General features: G+C 33.5%; 1 protein-coding gene across 4 annotated transcripts in view; it reads right to left on the bottom strand.

The window, feature by feature from the left end:
* Positions 1-1,624: 1,624 nt before the first annotated feature.
* Positions 1,625-21,897, bottom strand: part of LOC126887496 (leucine-rich repeat-containing protein 15-like) — a 372,111-nt gene continuing 351,838 nt past the window's right edge. For 3 of the 4 annotated variants that reach the window (XM_050655106.1, XM_050655114.1, XM_050655121.1), the window contains one exon: positions 1,625-16,390. In XM_050655106.1, the coding sequence (XP_050511063.1) occupies positions 15,236-16,390 (1,155 nt within the window). In that variant the 3' untranslated portion in view covers positions 1,625-15,235. The remainder of the gene's footprint in view (positions 16,391-21,897) is intronic. The other variant, XR_007699077.1, reaches the window with a different exon arrangement.

Genomic DNA, 21,897 nt, shown 5'->3' with positions numbered 1-21,897 from the left:
AAATAGTAATGAAAAGCAATATACGTATGTGTATTAATATTTAAAATTTTTGTCGTAAGGCTTTCTAAACTAAGAAAATTCAACGATTTGGCACTGTACATATCTGCAAAATTAAGTTTAAATGTACGTCAATAAAGCAGTTTAAATACAGAAAGTTCAAGTTTCCAGTTTCCTTTCTGCCTGGCAGCATACTAGCGTCGGTAGCGTCGGCGTCGAAAGCTAAATACGACCGGTCTTAATTGCAAGATCGCTCTAAAGAGCAAAGAGCACTTTCTGGAGAATTTTAAGAATGAGATTACGGAAATGTAGTTTTGTTGTTATTACTTGGAGCAACGTTTTCAACAAAATTATACCGGCTACAGTTTATGGCGATTTAAACAATGTCATTCATTATCAATTATGGCCTATAACGAGGCACAATTGGTCCGCTCTCCACGACGCTAAAAAAGCCCTTTCAGAGATTAAAGTTTTAAGAGATTATGTCAAATTAAAAAGAGTTATATTTACCAGATCTTTTACGAAACGAATGTAAAAAAGAAAAACGTTACGAAAGTTAAATAAAAAAGAAAATATTTGATTATTAGATCCCAAAATCAACAAGAAAAAGCAAATGGCGCGATTTTTGCATATACAGTGGAACCCCGATAAATCGGCACTCGATAACCCGGAAGTCCGGCTAATCCGGACCGTTTTTCATTAGACAAACATTTCAACAATAAAAATGTATGTAATATAATATTTGAGAGATAATGTGTATTTGTGTAATTTGAACTATACGATAGTAAAAATGACTCATGGATGGCACACGGCGACAGAGCAGAGCGACGTTCATTGTGTCGGATTATCGGAAACAACAGGCACCTGTATTCCTTTATTTATTTCAAATTGTCTTAGCATTGTTTAAACAATACTAAAAGACTGTTCACTGTAAAACACTGTTCTTAAATAACATAACATTGTTTCGATTGTGACCGTATTGTGTGTAGTGCAGTGGTATTTTTCGCTTTCGTTCTGTAATCGTGCTTCAGATAGGTTTGTGTTTGCGTGTTTTTTTGTCTACGCATGAGTTTTTTAATGTTGTTCTAAATCTATTTCCTTGTGGTATTTTTATAATAGTTATTAACTATTTAGATGGGAAATAAGCCACAATTAACTTGAAAAAAATAATTTTATTAACGTTTCGACGCTCAAATTGGGTGTCGTTGTCAAAATAAAAAATACTGTATTTTGACGACGACACCCGATTTGGGCATCGAAACGTTAATAAAATTATTTATTTCAAGTTAAATGTAGCTTAGAGACAAAGAAAACTCGTTAAAGTTTTCTTTGTCTCTCGAACAAAAGACAAAGTTGACCTTTTTTGACAAATAGTTTATGACTTTTTATTATTTTATGGCTTTTTTTCTTCTATTTATCCATTATTTCTCGTTTAGCTCTACTAGGTATCATCTTTTTTGTTTTTCTTCAATTTATTCCTCATATCTCTTCTAATTCTTAGCAACACAGTCTCGTTCATTTCGTGTGCTTCCAACACTGATCATCGTGTTGAGTTTTATAACACTTATCTTTCTTTTACATGTTTAACAAATGAAAAGGGTAAATAATATAAATAAAAGCATGGTAGTACAAAACATTAAATTTATTTAAACAATTTACAGTCATTTTTGTACATAAATAAAATAGTATACATATATAAGAAGTCTTAAAAATCTTAAAAATTATCGTAAAAAATAGGTATGCTTAAATGGTAAAAGTATCGATATAAATCTTATACATAATTCAAACAACATTCACGCACTAATAACAATTTAGTGCCTTCTTAAGTACATTTACTATACAGTGTCTATGTCTCAATATTTTTAAAAATAAAAGAAATGAACTATGTTTTAACAAAAGAAAACGTTTAACAATATACGATGTTGTATTACAGACGAAATATCCTCTTTGTATTAAAATGGACATTTATATTTTAGAAATCGTTCCTGGGCTTTCTTTTTGTTTGTTCGATGTAAAATATTTTTTAAAAATTGTCAGACTGATTTTTGAGTCTATGTTTGCCCACAAATTATTTCAGCAAACCGTATCTTAATCCTATTACAGAGTCATTTGTATTTGTGTGGTGTAGTTAAGTTTCGAGAGGTGAACATTAAATGTACAATAGATTAATATTTATTACTTTCTACCTGTGCCGGAAACGTAACCAAACCATTCAAATGCCAATGATTTTGTAATAAGCTTAAGATTAAGGTTTACTGCACTAATTTGATAGCTACTATACTTTCGCGAAAATTCTAGTGACTCACCAGTAGAAGTAGGGAAGTTTCCAGATAACTCGAGAACAACGAGTCTAATGGTATCTTACCCGTATCATATATCTTATAAATCCTAGGCTTTTACTTTCGTTGTCTGCAATTAATTTAAATAGTTCATAATTGATGGATTCGACAGTTACTTGATAGAAGTTCATTTTATCTAACAATAAAACACTGAAAACGTGTGTTTTCTATACTTCCACAAAATTTATTACAACTATGTGACTACAGCTGTTTTGGCAGAGTGCCTTTCTCAAGTGTTGTAGTTTACTATGGGTTTGCCTTTTTAAAGTCTTTAACTGAAGAGGTTGAGGAGTGGGGAGCTGTTTGTCTCGAGTTGGTCATTCAGAATTATATCAGCATTTTTTAATTTATTAATTTCCATAGATTCTAATAAAGATAGTTTAAGGCCTTTATTTTGAATATGCAGAATTTGAAACTGTTCATTAAAAGAATGATTATGATCTAGAAGGTGAAGTGCGTATGTAGAAGTGTCTGTTTTTCTATTGTTGAAAGCCCTTTTGTGTTCTGCTATCAGTTTGTTAAAGGTTCTGCCCGTTTGACCGATGTAAGTTTTCGGACAGTCACCACAAGTTAGTTTGTAGACACCACTCTGTAGATGTTTTCTCTTTCGGCTCTTATTGTTCTTAATATATTTGCTTAAGTTGTTGTTAGTTCTGAAAGCTGGTGTTATTCCTTTCTTTTTTATGCATCTGGCTATTTTTGTTGTTATCTTTCCAGTATATGTGATAGAGCAGAAGGTACTGGGTTCTTTCTGTGGTGGTGGATAGACTAATTGCAGGGCTTTCTTATGGAGTTTTTGGTTTAAAATTTTATTAATTGTTTGTTCGTTATAGCCATTGTTTACTGCTATTTATTTAATGATGTTCAGTTCTATTTCGAAGTTATTTTTTGACATGGGAGCATACCTACCATAGCATGATACATAGACTGACAGAAATTCCCATGTCAAAAAATAACTTCGAAATAGAACTGAACATCATTAAACAAATAGCAGTGAACAATGGCTATAACGAACAAACAATTAATAAAATTTTAAACCAAAAACTCCATAAGAAAGCCCTGAAATTAGTTTATCCACCACCACAGAAAGAACCCAGTACCTTCTGCTCTATCACATTTACTGGCAAGATAACAACAAAAATAGCCAGATACATAAAAAAGAACGGAATAACACCAGCTTTCAAAACTAACCACAACTTAAGCAAATATATTAAGAACAATAAGAGCCGAAAGAGAAAACAACTACTGAGTGGTGTCTACAAACTAACTTGTGGTGACTGTCCGAAAACTTACATCGGTCAAACTGGCAGAACCTTTGACCAAAAGGGCTTTCAACAATAGAAAAACAGACACTTCTACATACGAACTTCACCTTCTAGATCATAAACATTCTTTTAATGAAGAGTTTCAAATTTTGCATATTCAAAATAAAGGCCTTAAGCTATCTTTATTAGAATCTATGGAAATTAATAAATTAAAAAATACAGATATAATTCTGAATGACCAACTCGAGACAAACAGCTCCCCACTCCTCAACCTCTTCAGTTAAAGACTTTAAAAAGGCAAACCCATAGTAAACTAAATCACTTGAGAAAGGCACTCTGCAGAAACAGCTGTAGTCACTTAGTTATAATAAATTTTGTGCAAGTATAGAAAACAAACGTTTTCAGTGTTTTATTGTTAGATTAAATAGTTCAATCTTCATTTTGTCGGGACTGGCGGATTTTCCATTTTTCTGAGCTTTTATTGCATGAATGACTTCTCTGGTTACTTCTGGATATTTTTAATTCGATCATTAGTGGATGGGGGAGCAGAAGATCTATTATCGTCAAAAAGTGTCATTCTTTCCACTTCTCCAGATTTTCCTTTGTTATGATTTTCACTATCTATTATGATTTCGTTATTATTATTTCTTTCTTTTTTAATATTGTTTTTTTTATCTCTGTCTGTGTCTACCTCTCATCTCTTTCACTTTTCTAGGGACATTAAAGTTGTCGTATTTTTCCTTAAGTTGTGTACCGCTTATTCAAGAGAGTATAACTTGTGAAATAGTTATCTTTCTTCTCGTATATCCATCGTAGTAGAGAATAAACTACTACTAACAAGGCATAATTCTTCTTTAAAAAAATATTGAGACATACTAACTTTAAAGAGTTGAGATAGGGGAAGATGGAAATAGATACAACGCGAAATACAAACTGTTTCATAGTAGAAGCATCTGAAATGGAATTACAATAGCAAAAAGACATATTTACATTTACAAATAATGTTTTACATTTCTCTAATTTTAAAACTATACAAAAAAATATTACTCCACGCAATACTACTCGAGGTAACAGGAGGTACTCGAGGACCTGAGCCTGGTCAACTCTGTTCTTCCAATCATAATAATCTATGCTACAGAGTAAGCGAAGAAACAGACAAACCACTCTGCAGCAGTACTCTGTGGCGCCACAAGGTCGCTTCCGATGATTAGCGGTAAATTCTTATGTAAATTAAACGTGCCATTCCAAGAGCGACAATGGCCAGCGTAGTGGCCAGCCACTGTTGCCGATCCTCGCTGCTAGTGGCGTCCATTACAAAATCATTGGGGCTGCAAAATCGCCTGTCTAAGCCACTTTGTGGCTCCACTCAGCAGAGCTGCAGAGTGGCTCCTCTGTTTCTGGGGTAAATGTAAAAAATTGGATTTGTAAGTTTCTTTGAAGACTAAAATCAACGTTTAGATCCAAATTTTTTATACTATGTGTGATATCTTTTTCCACAGAAAATTACAAATCCAATATGTCACAGATCAATAATTTTGGAACACACTTTGGGGAATTCTAGTGGTATATTATAGTTCAAAATGGCATAATATATGCTGTTGGCACGATTTATTAATACATAAATATTTAAATGCATTAAATCTTGTCATATTTTCGTTACAAGATCTCTTGCAAAACTCTAGTATCAGATATTTATATTTAAAAACTGACATAGTTTCAGACTCCACACAACTTTACTCTTCCACAAACTATTCATACTTTGGAACGTTTTTTTATGACAATATACAAAGTTCTCTAAAAAATGTATAACCGAAACTACAAAAAACCAATTTAAAAGCAATTTGCTACATTCTGCGGTGAGAAACAATATAGCACCAACGAGTCTTTTATTTTTGTTCATTCCAGGGTTTTAGGCCTACTTAAGGGAAAACTATCATCCTATAGTGGTTTATGGTTCCCAAACCACGGAAACCCCTAACCAGCTCAGAATCCTATAGACCAGTATCTCTTCTAAACAGTTTAAGAAAGGTCTACGGTAGGATTCTCAATGAGAGACTCTGGTTTCTCATAGAAAAGCACCTGGTCCTGATAAGATAAATAATGAACTGCTAAAATATGGAGGAGGTTACTGCTAAGAGTTACTGTTATGAGTTACTGAGAGAACTGCTAAAACACTACTCAAATGGCTCCGAAAATTATTTGTCGATATAATAAATATCGGAGTAGTACCAGCGGAATGGAATTAAAGTCTCCTGCTACCAATACTCAAAAAGGGAGACTCGAAAAATCCTGAAAATTATAGAGGCATTAGTCTGATGAACAGCACATTAAAATTGTTGACGGCAGTCATAAAAGATAAAACGGAGGAAAAAGCGAATATGGCAGATGAACAACAAGGCTTCCGGAAGAACCGCAGCACAATAGATGCAATTTTTATTATCAGGCAAATAGTAGAAAAGTCTATTGAATATGAAAAACCAGCATACATGTTCTTTGTAGATTTAAAAAGTGCTTTTGACAGGGTGAGGCGAAATGATATCTTAAATTTATTACAAGCTGAACAAATAGACCACCAGATAATAAGGCTAATTAATGAAATTAACAAGAACAACAAGACCAGAGTTATAATGTCAACAGGAGAAACATAATGCATAGAACTAAAAGGAGGAATCCGCCAAGGAGACTCGCTCAGCTCGTTGTTATTCAATATGGTGATGAATCAAAGTAAGAAAACGACATGGATATCACATGGGAGCGCATAAAATCACGATACTATGATATGCCGATGATGCAGTACTAATTGCTGATAACGAGGATGACCTACAAAGGCAGGTCCACACTTTCAATATGACAGCAAATAAACTTAATATGAGAATATCAGTAGAAAAAACTAAATGTATAGTGAGTGATAAGTAAAGAGCCGCGTAGATGCAAGTTAGAAATAGACGCCAAAATTGTAGAACAAGTAATGAAATTCAATTACCTAGGAGTAGAGATTACTAGTGACAGGAATATAAGAACAGAGACCACAACACAAGCAACAAAAGCGGCAAGAGTAAGTGATTGCCTCCGAGAAACCATATTGAGAAACAAATATCTGACCACGGAAAGCAAAATAAAAGTATACAAGACAACAGTAAGACCTATCCTAAGATATGCAGCGGAGACAAGGACCGATACAAGAAAGCGAAACAACAAATCAACAATATCGAAATGAAAGTATTAAGATCAATAGCGGGCATATCATTAAGAGACAGACAAAGCAACAGAAGTATACGAGAACGATGCAAAATTCAAAATATTAACAGGTGGATAAAAACAAGAAAGAAAATCTGGAACGAACATGTAAACCGGATGAAACCAGATAAACTAGCGAACATCTGTAAAAACAACAAGCCGTATAGCAGAAGACCCGTTGGAAGGCCGCCGAAAAGGTGGAAAGACAATGTACAGTCAACAACAACTGAAACAGAATAAGAGGCAGACAAACAGGAGTAATCCTAGTCGCGCGAAGAAGAAGAAGAAGAAGAAGGTTTCTCTGGAAGAACACTCCATTCATAAAGAGGTCTTAAAAACTAGTTGTCATCGTCGATGACAAGTAGTTATCAACCGATCAAGAGCCGTTAATAATGTATAGTTGGTAAAATCCGAGGTACTGTTATTCTCTCAACTTGACAACTTGGCTTCTCCTCCTTCAGAAAAAAAAAACGGACTAAACAACTAACCCCAAAACCCATCTACAAATCTCTTGACCTGAACATTGCTCATCCACATTCCACGCTCCCGGAAACAAAGAAGAGAGCAGCCCCACCTTAAAGAGGTGAAAGTCTTAGCGAGATTTCATAACATTAAGGTTCCGATAGTTGAACCAGTTGACACAGATACTATCAGGAGGCTAAGTAATGGAGGCAAAAGTACCGCTGAAATATTTTTTCAGAAAAAAAAACGGACTAAACAACTAACCCCAAAACCCATCTACAAATCTCTTGACCTGAACATTGCTCATCCACATTCCACGCTCCCGGAAACAAAGAAGAGAGCAGCCCCACCTTAAAGAGGTGAAAGTCTTAGCGAGATTTCATAACATTAAGGTTCCGATAGTTGAACCAGTTGACACAGATACTATCAGGAGGCTAAGTAATGGAGGCCGGAGTAATGGAGTAAAGTACCGCTGAAATATTTTTCTATCACCCAGAAAATACCCAGCACAATCATCATCAATAAACCATGAAACACCTTCCAGAAAGAGTCCTAGAAGATCTAGAGGAATTCCACATTATTCCCGATATCCAATTTGGATTCAGAGATGGTCACAGCGCACATAACGTATGGATAGAAGCCGCAATATTCATTATTAGGCATCTTTCTAGATGTCCATATAGCTTTTTATCTGGTTTGGCATGCAGGCCTGATCGGAAAACTCAAATAAGCCTTGGATGAAAACAAGTGGTGTAACGGTAGTGCAGTCAAGAAACCTTTCTCGAGGTCTCCGACTCATCCCATCACAATCACGTTGAACAATTTCTATTTGTGGAGAGCTTCGTTAAAGTGAAAGGTGAGCTGTAAAGCTATGTGGAATAACACTGACTTCTTGACTCTGTCACTCATATCTGCTTTAAAAAAACATCCAATATATTATGAATGCAATAGACCTTGCAACGACAACTTCTTTTAATTTTCTATTTAACTCGAACATTTATGAAAATACCATTACAGAAAAATACTAATATCTGTATTAATTATTAAAAAATAATTTACTAATAAAAATATAATATTATATACTTTCTGAATAATTTTTTAATTGACTTAAGAAATTTAGGATTTCGTGATTTGCGATAACATGTAATTTTTATTAACGCTTTGTCAATAGGGCTTTTCATTCACAGTCATTTGTTTCGAGCTTCTGTCAAGTGTCGTATAGTATTAAGATATCTACGTCATACGTCTTTGGTTTGTATTCTTGTTCTCATGATCATTTTTCACTGCGTCACAGTTTTTAGATTTCTCTCTAATGCATTAAGTTAGATGAGATGGAAAAAGCGGTAGCTCCGTGATTAAACACAAAAATAATGCAGCATTACAATGGTTATATACATAAGATGTCTATTCCTAACCTACGTTTGATTCGTTGATATTTAGAATGCGCGTTTTTTCTAGCCAATCAAATACTCGTATTACGAACATTTGACGAAAACTTCGTCCATTTTGGCCATTTTTTAGAAGTGTCAAAGAGTCAAGTGACGGTTATTATTCAGGTCAGTATTTTGTGTACCTGTCATTTTGAAATTCGAATTCGACTTCCCTTGTGTTTCACAACGTTTTTGTGCATTATTTTGTGTTTTGGTTTAGAATTTAGTTCGTTAAAAGTTAGTCATTGGCGTGAGGAGACTAGAGACATTCGAGATGTACCGAAGAGTGCTAAAAATCTCATGAGTAGATAGAATAGCCAACGTGAAGGTAATGAGACTTACGCATAGGGAACGAGAAGAACTAACAAATAAGAAGAAAACTGAGATATATGGGATATGTGATGAGAGATGTATATCTAATACTCCAGGTCATTATGCAAAAAAAAAGATCCATAGTAAGGAGACGTAACTCATGGCTGAAGAACCTTAGGAACTGATTTGGATGTAATAACAATGAATTATTTAGAGCCGCGGTTTCAGAAATAAAGATCTCTCTGATGATTGCCAACTTTTGAAGCGGAGACAGCACCTAGAGAAGAAGATAATAACACAGTTTATGGATAGTTTTGTGTCATTTTTTAATGTTTCCATATTTATAAATTTAATTAACAATATTGTTTACTTTTTAATTTTATTCCCCTTTATAAAAAATACCTACATGTTAACATATTGTGTAAAAATCAAATCTACTAAATTACTAATTAGTTTAATTCCACAAGCTTTTCACCTATGGCGAAGTACGATTCTGGCATCTGTCAGATTCGTCAATAATTACATGAAATAAGTCTCGACACACCCAATACAGTATGTGACGTCATAATTAATGACGCACTGAAAAATGATCATGAGAACAAGAATATCATTGGTATAGTCGGTTCGCCAAACTCGGACACAACTGGTTAGTGATTTTAGTAAGTAATTTTGCCAAATTGGCCAAAAACAAAAAATATCCGACTAAAATCACTAGCCACTTGTGTCTGAGTTTAGCGAACCGACATATATACCAATAACGTATGACGTAGATATATTAATATTAGACGATTTATTACAGAAGCTCGGAACAAATGGCAATCGATGAAAAGCCCTATGTCTCGGATCTAATACATAGTTGATGCCAATAGTGACAAATCTTTTATGTACAAACCTGAAAAAATCACCGATCAAAATTTAAACTCAGTTGGATGGTTAGTTTTTAAGTTACACTGGGTTAATTTAGATGAGTTTATAACTGACTTTTCTTGTTTCAGTGGAAAAATATGAATATCTTCGTTGATAGTGAAAAAATACTATTTATCAAAACAATACCGATATAAGTATTACTACAACTTTTTTCTGTCGGAAATAACTATTCTAAGATATGGTATACAACTAGTCTCTAAAAATACAGATTGTTCAACATATGATAACAACATTTATGGCAATAAGTTAAACTACCCCACATTCGCTGAAGACATCGTGATTATAGCGAGTACATTAGAGGAACTAGAAACTATGGCGGAGGAATTCGTAATGAACAACGTAACAATGACAAACACAGACGACTCCAGACGATGAGATAACTATAAATGACAATGAGATAGAAAGAGTCCAAGAATAGCCATCCTATGCCAAATTCTAAAACTCGACAAAGAGAACCAAAGTGCGAAGATCACTAAAAGAGTAAGACTGGCATAAGCAGGATTTGGAACTCAGTTGGATACTTCTTCTTCTTCCTAGGGTACCTGTCCGTTCCGAACGTTGGCGATCATTCTGGCTATGATGACTTTGTTGGTTGCTATACGGAATAGTTGTGTTGAGGTCTTTCTATACCATGCTCTCAGGTTAGCAAGCCAGGATATTCTTCTTCGTTCTGGGGCCCTTTTTCCTTCAATTTTACCTTGTAAAATGCACTGGAGTAGCTCGTATCTGCCTTGGATACTTCAGCGCCGCAAAATATCTGAATACTTGAGGTGCAAAGTACTCAGCCAGTGTATTCTTTCTATCACGATATATGTATGTCAAACCTGGACCCTAACTAAGGCAAATAATGATAAACACACCACAACGGAAAGGGCAATAGAAAGTGTACAGATATACAGAAGAAAAACAAAAGTCGAGTCGAGGATACCACAACAAAAATTGTAAACCTCAAATGCTTCAATACAACAACAATATACCAATAGTAGAGCGCTACAATACAACAATGGAGACCTTACAAAGGTATACGACAAAGAGGAAGACCACAGATGAGGTGGGCAGATGACTTTAAAAAAATAGTCAGAACAAATTAGAAGTATGTAGCTCAGGATACAGATCGATGAGCGGAGTTGGGAGAAGCCTGAGTTCAAAAATGAACGAAATAAGGCTAAGAGATCGAGAAGACCAAGAGACAGAAGATCAACAAGTACTGGACTGAATTGAAAAATTTAAAGACTCACGTATAGGGAATCGCAAGGGCTTTCAAACCATACTTATCTTATTTGATTCCCATTATGGAACATAGTTGTCGATGATCTGATTCATGGGCTAAGTGCCCAAGGAATCTGGGTCCAGGGTTTCGCAGAAGATATTGTAATAGTAACTACGGGAAAATTTCCCAGCACTGTTCTGGATCAGATGCGATATGCCCTTCACTAAATAGAGAACTGGTGTCTGAAAGAGAACCTCTCCGTAAACCCTTCTAAAACTAAACTGGTAGCAAGTACAAATAAGAGGAAGCTTACTGGACTGAGTGAGCAGAAATTATTTGGAGAGGTACTGGAAAGAACCAATGAGTTTAAGTATCTAGGGGTAACCCTGGATTCGAAACTCAATTGGAATACTCATATTACCAATATAACCAATAGGGCTAAGCGACTTTTCTGAAACTGCAGACGAGTTGTAAGTAAAACCTGGAGATTGAAAACCAAAGTTGATCTGTTGATTATACACATCAGTGATACGACCGACGGTCACTTATGGGTCAGTACTCTGGTGGAGAAAGACGGCTTTCCAATCTTGTGTGACCACTCTCACCACACTACAAAGACAAGCACTTCTAAATATAACAAAAGCCTTGAATAGTACAGGAACGGCTTCATTAGAGGCTATCATAGGTCTCCCTCCGCTGGAATTATATATTTCGGCGGTAGCCTTTATGACCATCCTGAGACTCAAAGCAAACATTGAATAGCCACACAAACATTACTGGGACTATACTTGAGGAATCCATCTTTATGATGAACTCAGATATGATGACACCAGAACTAATCTTCACTGAGAAGATTAACACAATTATACCATCTAGCTAGAGAACAAAAAGTCCCAACTATTAATGGGAACTTAATATGGTTCACTGATGGATCTATGGTACTGGATCAGGAGTCTTTGGGCAAACATGTAACTATAATAAATCTTACAGCCTAGGTCAACATACAACGGTGTTCCAGGCTGAAGTTTTTGCTTTGGTGGCCTGCATTGATGAAATCATTGATGAAGACCCTAAAGCTAAGAGAATCAACATTTACACAGATAGCCAATCGGCTATTCTGGCTGTAAAGAGCCCTCACACCAAATCAAGACTGGTGAGAAACTGCAAAGATCTCCCCAATAACCTAGCAAAAGACAATAAAGTGTCTTTAATAGTTGGTGCCGGGTCATGAAGGGGTGCATGGGAACGAACGAGCAGATATGTTAGCGAAACAAGGCTCGAGAGAAACTTTTGAAGGCCCAGAACCTTTCTGTGGCATCACTAAAGATGCTATGAAAAATGAGGTTCAGAAATGGCTGATAAAGAATCATCAAAATAAATGGAGAACCACTCAAGAGCAAATCCAGACTAAAAAAAAAATCAAGAATATTGAAAAAAAAAACTCTCAAACAGTTTGATGAACCTCAATAAACGAGAGATCAAAACGGTCACTGAAATGGTGACTGGACATTTCCGTTTAAGAAAGCACCTATATCCAAACTAGGTAAGGTGAATGAACCATGGTTCAGAAAGTGCGAAATGGAAGAAGAGACTGGGATACACATACTATGCCATTGCAGTGTGCTAGCTGATGTAAGGCAGGACTTCACTGGCCAAATGAGGTTTGAACCAGAAGAGATCCTAAAACTACCAATAAGAAATCTGTTGGCATTCGTTGAGGTCACAGGACTTATTAAAGTTTAAGGAGAAGAACAGGGTTTGGTACATGACCAAGTGCCAGAGACTAACGAGTCTCGCCTGAGTTAAGAAGAAGAAGACCCCCATTACCATTTCAAGTTTTGGAGTGATTCCCACCCTGGCTTAGAAGTGAAAGTAAAATAATCGAAAATATCTGAAAAATGTTGTTGCAGCTTCTGATAATGCCTGTTTTGTTTACGTCCGGCACCCTGTATAGATGTTAAACGCGTACGATATTTAAAGAAGAAGAATAAGGTTAATAGAAATAGAAATATATAAACTAATTTTATAAAAGTTAAGACAATTGTAAAAGATCTTATAAAAAGCTTTAAAAGATGGAGATAATGACATCAATTTCACTTGTTTTTGGAGATTTGCTGGACTAATTTTTAATAATATGTGTTAGATATTTATTTATACTTTCATAAGTTAATTTCTATGAGCAAAAAATATTTTTAATTTTTTGTTCAATATTAATAAACCAGGACTATGTTTTATTGCATCTATATCTGTCACTATTCAGTTTAGCTTGATTCTAAATTAATATCCTACTTGCCATTTTTTTCCATCCTTTGTGAACCAAGGACTGTCTGATCTCCTCAGCTGAGCATTGATTCAGCATAAAAAGGAAATATGTGAAATAATGCCAAAGTAATCTACCAACCAAAAAAGCCGTCGAGATTTCAAAAAAAAAACAAAAGTTTTCCATTTACACGTTCATAAAAGGCCGAAAAGAGCTAACTTCGACTATCTCGGTCTAAATAAAGCTAAATTTTGTAAATAAAGTAACTCTATAAAGACACAGAACTGAATAGAATCGTTTTGGTGTATCCCGTAGCTACATCGCCAATCCATTATCTCTTTTTTTGTTTCGCGAGATAGTCCGATCAAGTATACTAAAAAAATAAAGATATTTTTTTATTGAATGATTTTGTTATCAATGTTTATTGAATATTCAATTCTCAATATTCATTATATTGAGTCAAAATACACAATATTAAACGTCATTTTAAAATTTTGAACTTTTCAGTGTTTATTATTCTTCTTCTTCATGTGTCCGTATTCAGAGGTTGGCCGTCATCATGTTTACAACTTCCTGAAACCTCTTTCTATCAGCTGCTGCGCGAAATAATTCTTCTACCGTGGAACCACACCATTGTCTAATATTACGCAACCATGAAGGTTTCTTTCGACCAATCCAACTCTTTCCCTGCACTTTTTCTTGTATTATAAGGTTTATTATTACAATTCATATAGAAGTAAAAACTTCGTTTGAACAATTATTACCCTGTACAATTATTACCCAAAAGTTTATTTAAAAACTATTAAAATGTCATCCAAAAGGATTCGCAAAACGTTTTCGATCTAGATCAGACCATCTTCATTGCGTTCTGCTTAGTAGATGAAACTTTTCTCAGTATGCTGATGTCTTGTTTTTGGTATGATTACACTACTGTTCTTTGTTGGATTCAATGTAAGGATGACTGGTCTATTTTAGCTCTTAATAAAGTTCAGTAGGTTAGAAATTTAGCCGATCCTGAGCATTAGAAATATGTAACTGGTTCTCTCAGCCCTGCTGATCGTCCATCAAGAGGCTGAAAGTTTTAGGCAATTGTACCAAACTCGATGGTGGGAGGGCCCGTAATGGTTGTACAGAAACGAAAATGATTGGCCCCAACAAAAAGTAGAGGTTGACAAAGAAGGAGTCTGTACTGAGATAAAGAAAAAAGTCAGTTCGTCACTGTTGAATATGACGGCCGATAATTATTGGCATCTGCATCACTTTTCCTGGTACACAAAACTTTTAAGAATGATGGTTTGAATACAAGAAATTCAAATGAAAAATGTACAGGCGAATTGGTCTGAGTTTGTGTTGAGTATATTGCAGAATGAAGCACTCTGTTCATAATCTAAACAAATTTCATCGCTAAACACGTTTGTCGATGAATTTGGAATAGGTTTAAAAACTAGCATTACTGGACAACTTGACACGGAAGAAGTTTTGTCTGCCTATCTTACTCCCAGGTGAACATTTTATGTGTATATGAAACATTTCAGGTGAACCGGATAGAAGCTTTATGAGTCCAAATATTGACCTAGAATAATTTTATCAGAGGAGAAAAATATTTTGCTTTTCATGTAAATATATTTAATCTTCTTAAATATCATAATAAATATCTTCTATCTTATAAAAATGATGATTCTAAAAAATTATAATTCTAACCTTATAATTCTGAATAATTAGCATCTTCTTTATGTTACAATTTTTGAACACTTATTTCATACCTAAATACCACAACTACCGGACTATAACTCCGTTCAAGTCCCATTGGTAATCGCATGCTCTTTTTTAATCTCATCAATAGTAGCTATGGAAATTTTCTTCTCCTCCATATCCAGCGGAAACTTAAAGTTGAGTTCCCCATCACAAAACAATGGGCTGTGATTACTGGCGAAAATCGATTCCCCTTCGATAGTGGCTATTTTATCCTCGTGGGTGTAGTATCGGGCTGCATGTCGATTAGCGTAGCACAATGCGCCGATTATTGCGAATGCGGTTAGAAGAAGTAGAAACACCGAAGTGCTAGCTGCGATAATCCCTACTTTCCCGTCCTCGCCCAATGAAAAAAAGTTGGCATCACTCGCTGTGTAACTGGCAGAACTGCACCAGGTGAGCTCATTACGTTGGATCTTTTCGAGCTTTTTGCCTTTAAATATGTACGGCGCTGAGCACGTTACATCACGGAACACTGCACTTTTGTTCGTTCTTTCCAGCATAGGGACGATATGGCACAAATCGCAAGACCATAAATTGTGGCCGAGTTTAATATTCTGCGTGTTATCTAAGTAAAGCAAAATATCTTCCTCTAAACCTCTGAATCGATTACCAGATATATCTAAAGTTGTAAGATTTGGGGGTAAGATGTTTTTATTTAAAGACGACAAATAGTTTTCACTCAAATCTAGGACAGAGACACTTTTAGGAATCACTTCAGCATTTATTTGAGCCAATCCACAATCAGCCAATTTTAGTTCCTTTAAACTGTTCAAATTTATCAGTGCTGTTAATAATTCAGTACGTAAGTGATTCCCGCTAAGGTCCAACTTTTCCAAAATATCATACAAAGGTTCTAAAAAGCTCATATCATCTACTCTATTGTAACTCACATCCAACTCAGTCAAATTATGATTCTCAGAAAATGATCCAGGTGATATTTTTTTTATTTTATTATTCGATAAACTAAGTTTTCTCAAAGCTGCTTGAGAGGAAAATGTCGAGATGTCTATTGAATATAGCATATTACTATCTAACTTAAGATGTCGCAAACTTAGGAGATTCTGGAAATCGTTTTGGGAAATATTCTTAATTTCGTTTTTACCTAGGTCTAAGTGAATTAGATCTGGCAGGAGGTGGTAGATTTCGTTGTTCAATGTGGTTAAGGCACAGCCACGGCATTCAAGATAGGTGAGCTCCTGTAACAAAAAATACAATTATTAGTATCTACATAATTACTAGGGTGGGTCGAAAAACAATAATGTTTCATTTTATAATCGCTATACCGCGGAAAACTTGCCTTTGGGGTATATAAGTAAAATGCAAAGTAAAATAAAGTTATGTATTGAACCCCTAGCTAGCGCATCACACTTAAAATTTAGTTTTTTTTTTCAGAAATCAAGACATTTTTTAATTATTTTTACAATCTTTAGCCAATAATATTTGAACGTGCTATAGTGAAAACTGTTTAGTTAATAGTTTAAAAAATAGGAAATAAATTTGAAACAGACAATATCTTTTAATTTGCGGTAGCTCAAAATACTCAAAAATTGTTAAAATTCACATATTAGCAACTTAAAAGAAGGTGTGTTGGGTGTTATTAGCACAATCCCTTTTTTGTTCTTTTATTTTACACTTCATTTAATTGGAATAGAATTATTATAGTGTGTTTAAAGTTATAAAGGATATAAATAAAACAACTTATAATTTTAATAACATGTTTAATTGAAACAAAAAAGAAACCAAATTATAACCAAACAATGTCAACAAATTAAATAAAATTTTGACTTTAGAAAGAGTCTTTTACTCACTATTTCTGAGTGGGTACGTTGAAGCTGCGATTGCTGTCAAACTTTAGCATCGAAGCTCTGGATGCTACGGCAGATCTTATAATAGGTGAGTGCAATTAGAACGAAAAGATACAATGTTTCGGAAAAAATCAAACAAGGTTATATTTTTCTAAAACTTTTTTTGTTAGTTTATAAATATGTTAAAGTAAAAAGTTCTACTCACAAATTTCGCCGCTAATTGTTTATTAATTGTTTAAACAATAGCAATTGTTTTGTATAAATAATGTTAAGAATATGGGTGAATTCAACATTTTATTTTGATAAAAAATGTTTTATTTTAGTTTTGATTATGCCGAACCCGAATCTGACATTACAATTTGCAAATTCAAAATGGCGGACTTTTCCCAAAAATCCTTAAAAACTAGTTGTAAAATCCGAATTTTTTTTATTAGTTTGTTTACATATATGTGGATATTTTTAAGATGTTGCTGAACCTGAATCAAATTTTGATAATTTAAATTACAAAATGGCAGATCCAAAATGGCGGATAATTTAAAAAATAGTTGTAAAATCATAATTTCTTTACAAAATGTATTTATTTCTACATATATTTATTTTTGAGAGCTTTGATAAACCTATATAATATATATTCAAAAAGACCGCTTTAAAACGTTAAAAAAATTGTTATATTAATAATTTTTGTATTGATGAACAAAATATGTATTTTTTTGCTCTTAATATGAACCGTTTCGTTCGCTCTTAATTAAATTCGGCCTTACTCGTAATGATGTGAAAATTGTGCTTCTACCTTTTCAAAAAATTGTTGCAATGGGATCATAAATAAAAAAGTTATTCTAAGTAAAAAGCTCTGCATATTCTAAAATTTAAATGCAATCATAAAATATCAATTTTTATCAATTTTCTATAAGATATGTCAATAAATAAAATAGGAGTTAGGAGTTAGGAGTAAAATACCTATATTTTTCATAATACTGAAAATTGTTATAGGTCTGGATCCCGCGTATGAAAAAAAAGTTGATTAATAGCAAGCTGAAAATTTGTTAATAGTTTAAGGGTGTCTAGTCGGATAAACTTTGATATATGGGAACACTGTAACAGGGGCAGTTTTAATTGTGGAACAGGTTAAAAATTTGAAACGGTCAGACCACGAAAACGGCACATTTATTTTGTCCGACAGAACAAACTTAAACTCTCCGAACAGAGATTAAACTCTCATGCAAAAATCAGACTGATATTTATCACCTGTCATAATTCCTGTCATTTGACATATTCTACATGTTCCACTCATTAAAACGCCCATTTGGTGATAAATAGCAATCTGATTTTTGCATGAGAGTTTAATCTCTGTTCGGAGAGTTTAAGTCTGTTCTGTCGGACAAAATACATGTGCCATTTTCGTGGTCTGACCGTTCCAAATTTTTAAACTTTCCACAATTAAAACTGCCCCTGTTCCAGTGTTGCCATATATCAAAGTTTATTCGACTAGACACCCTTAAGCTATTAACAAATTTTCAGCTTGCTATTAATCAACTTTTTTTTCATACGCGGGATCCAGACCTATTATTATGGAAAGTTGTTCTGAATTAAAAACGATGTGTCAATATGCAATTATTACACTCTTATAATCGAAATATTGTGAACTATAAAGGTACATATTTATTGCGCGAAATATAATTTTTTAAATACCTCGTATAATATTGATAAAATATAATATTTTATATTTGCATATTAAGTGTTAGACCATGCACAGCTATTTATGACGAATAACATTCTTCATAAAAGTAATAATAAAACAGTTATCATAAATAATAAGTGAAAATTTAATGATGTTGGGTATAATTAATTTGAAACAATATTAAAAAAAAAAACAAATTTTCGATTAGAAGGATATAATTACATATTGGAACATAGTTTATAATTATAAACAACTTTTCTTTATAAAAATTTTCGATATTGTGAAATATAAAGGTACTTTACTCTTGAGTGAAATTCATATTTTTTGACATACCTCGTACAAAATTAACAAAATTTGATATTTGATGGTTGCATCTCATATGTTATATATGATGCAGAGTATTTTATAAAGAATAACTTTTTTTCGTAAAACTGATATTAAAAAAGTTATCAATAGGTTCCAAGTTACGCAGACATACTGTATAAGAGCTAAAAAAAATTTTTTTTTGTTTAACATTTATTATTGTTGAAGCTTATTATTAAAGGTATTTTAGGTAAGTTTTACAGAAAAAAGTTTTGATCACTCTGTATATACATTTTTTCAGCTGGTAATTTTTGGTTTTTGTATTACATTTTTTTTATCTTTCTTAGTATTCTCAAATTCTCAAATTGTTTATTTCATTTTTAAACTAAAATAATTCAGTGTTTTTTAAAGACTACATCCTAAGATTTAAAAAAATATCAAAAAAATTGTATTAGATTTATTCAAACTTGAGTAATACCGTCTTAAAGTGGTGGGAATTCTGTAAAACTACGAAGTTTTCAAGAATTACAGTTTTTGAGACATAGTATTATTTGAATTAAATTTTTGAGATTTTTTTGAATGAAATATCGTTGAGTAAGATAATTGAGAGGTAAGTTGTGCAAATTTGAGAGTTTTATAAGTAAAATTGTATTAGTTACACATTTTTAAATCATTTTTAAACAAAATTCATGTAAGGCTCACTTTCCGCCCACACCGTACTTATGTCCATACATTTTATTTTTTTATTACAATCACAAGATAGCTTATTTCATCTTCTTTAATGTCCAATTTGTAAAATTTTTTTTTGATCCATTAGTTAAAAAATTATATTAAAAAAACTCAACCGTGCACTTTTTCCAACGCTAGTTTACAGTGCGCCAATGTGTGTGAGAAGGGTGACTTTAGCGTTATAAATAAAAAATTACAGAAGCTAGAGATTTAATTTTAGAAACATCTTTATATAAGGTTTCAAGTCAGTTTTTTTCTAAAAATTATATTTTCGGAGTTATTTAAAAAACATCTAACTTCGCTGTTCATTTGTTTAATAAAAAATGAAGCACCCACTTCTCGAGTAGAACTTTTTGATATGTTGTTTATTAAACATTTCTTAATGAAATTACAAAAAGTTTTATCTTGTTTGATTTTTTCCGAAGTGAAAATCTAAATGCACTCCCCTATAAAACCATGTCATTACTTAGCACCGACGACTTTTTTAGATGCTTCAATCACTAACTTGACGCAGCGTTCCACGGCTTGAGTATGACAAGGAAATTTTCCAAAGTTCCAATCCTCGGGTGTTTCACCAGCGTGATTTTAGCCTAAACTTCATCATCAGAGACTCTCCGTAAAAGTGATGGTGGTGTAATTTCAGTGGTGTTCCAATCAAATAATTCAGTAGCGTCAGTCGCATGAAAGGTGATTTTTAGAGGTCTAAAAACCCTAATTGTTTCTGTTTATGTAGCACCATCCTTGCTTTGATTATTCTTCGGAATCCTAATTCTCTTATATGTTTCCTTTCATCCACTATTATGCTCAGTAGCAAATTTTCTGGGTGGGAAAAATGCTTTTCTTTCGATTACAGGATCAACTACTTTAATCAAATTCTCTGGTAGAAATCTGGTTGATTTGATAGTCTCAAAAACATGTTCAGGTCCATCTGTTATGCATTTGCTGTACTTTATTCTGAACCATACAGGCATGTATGATTTAAAAATGAAGGATACTAACAATTTATGTTCAACTGAAGAGGTTTCCGCACTTATATACAGTCTCAAAACTCTGTTAGCTGTAGTCAACCATCGAGAGTGGAAAAGTGGACCCGGTTCTCGAACAGATAAGTCCACAGGGCAGTTGCCTGACTTTATCGCACAACTTGTGTCTAGAAGATACTATCCATCTTTACTCAAAAGATTGCGATTAACTAGTCCTCCTAGTGGTTAGGAACGAGATGGTTTCATAAGATCTGCCGTAGCATCCAGAGCTTCGATGCCAAGGTTTTACAGCAAGCGCAGCTTCAACGTACCCACTCAGAAATAATGAGTAAAAGACTCTTCCTAAAGTCAAAATTTCATTTAATTTGATGAAATTGTTTGGCTACAATTTGGTTTCTTTTTTGTTTCAATTAAACATGTTATGAAAATTATAAGTTGTTTTATTTATATCCTTTATAACTTTAAACACGTTATAATAATTCTATTCCAATTAAATGGGGTGTAAAGTAAAAGAACAAAAAATGGATTGTGCTATTAACACCTAACACAACATACTAGACCACACCTTCTTTTAAGGTGCTAATATGTGAATTTTAACAATTTTTTAGTATTTTGCGCTAACGCAAATTAAAAGATATTGTCTGTTTCAAATTTATTTCCTATTTTTTAAACTATTAACTAAACAGTTTTCACTATAGCACGTTTAAATATTATTGGCTAAAGATTGTAAAGATAATTGAAAAATGTCTTGGTTTCTGAAACAAACTAAATTTTAAGTCTGATGCGCTAGCTGGGGGTTTAATATATAACTTTATTTTACTTTGCATTTTACTTATATACCCCAAAGGCAAGTTTTCCGCGGTATAGCGATTAAAAATGAAACATTATTGTTTTTCGACCCACCATACTGATTACTACTAAAATTACAAAACGGCTCTCGACCAGAAATCCCCTGGTGTTGGGGAAAACAAAAAATGTCTATATCTGTCCTACAAAATTTCACTTTGGAAAAAACGTAATTAACTAATCGTCATCAGTCTCCTTCTCAGAAGCTGACAATATCGCTTCACTCGCATAACTTTTCAAATACCTACTTTCTAAAGAGGATTATGATAAATGTTACCCAGAAATCTGGGTAAGAATGAATGTATTTTAATCTTTTAAGAGATTTCTGGAAAATAATTTACCCAAACCTTAAGAATGGT

The sequence above is a fragment of the Diabrotica virgifera genome, chromosome 1 (assembly GCF_917563875.1).
Source record: "Diabrotica virgifera virgifera chromosome 1, PGI_DIABVI_V3a".
NCBI classification, from domain to species: domain Eukaryota; kingdom Metazoa; phylum Arthropoda; class Insecta; order Coleoptera; family Chrysomelidae; genus Diabrotica; species Diabrotica virgifera.
This window is presented reverse-complemented; position numbering and strand designations above follow the sequence as displayed.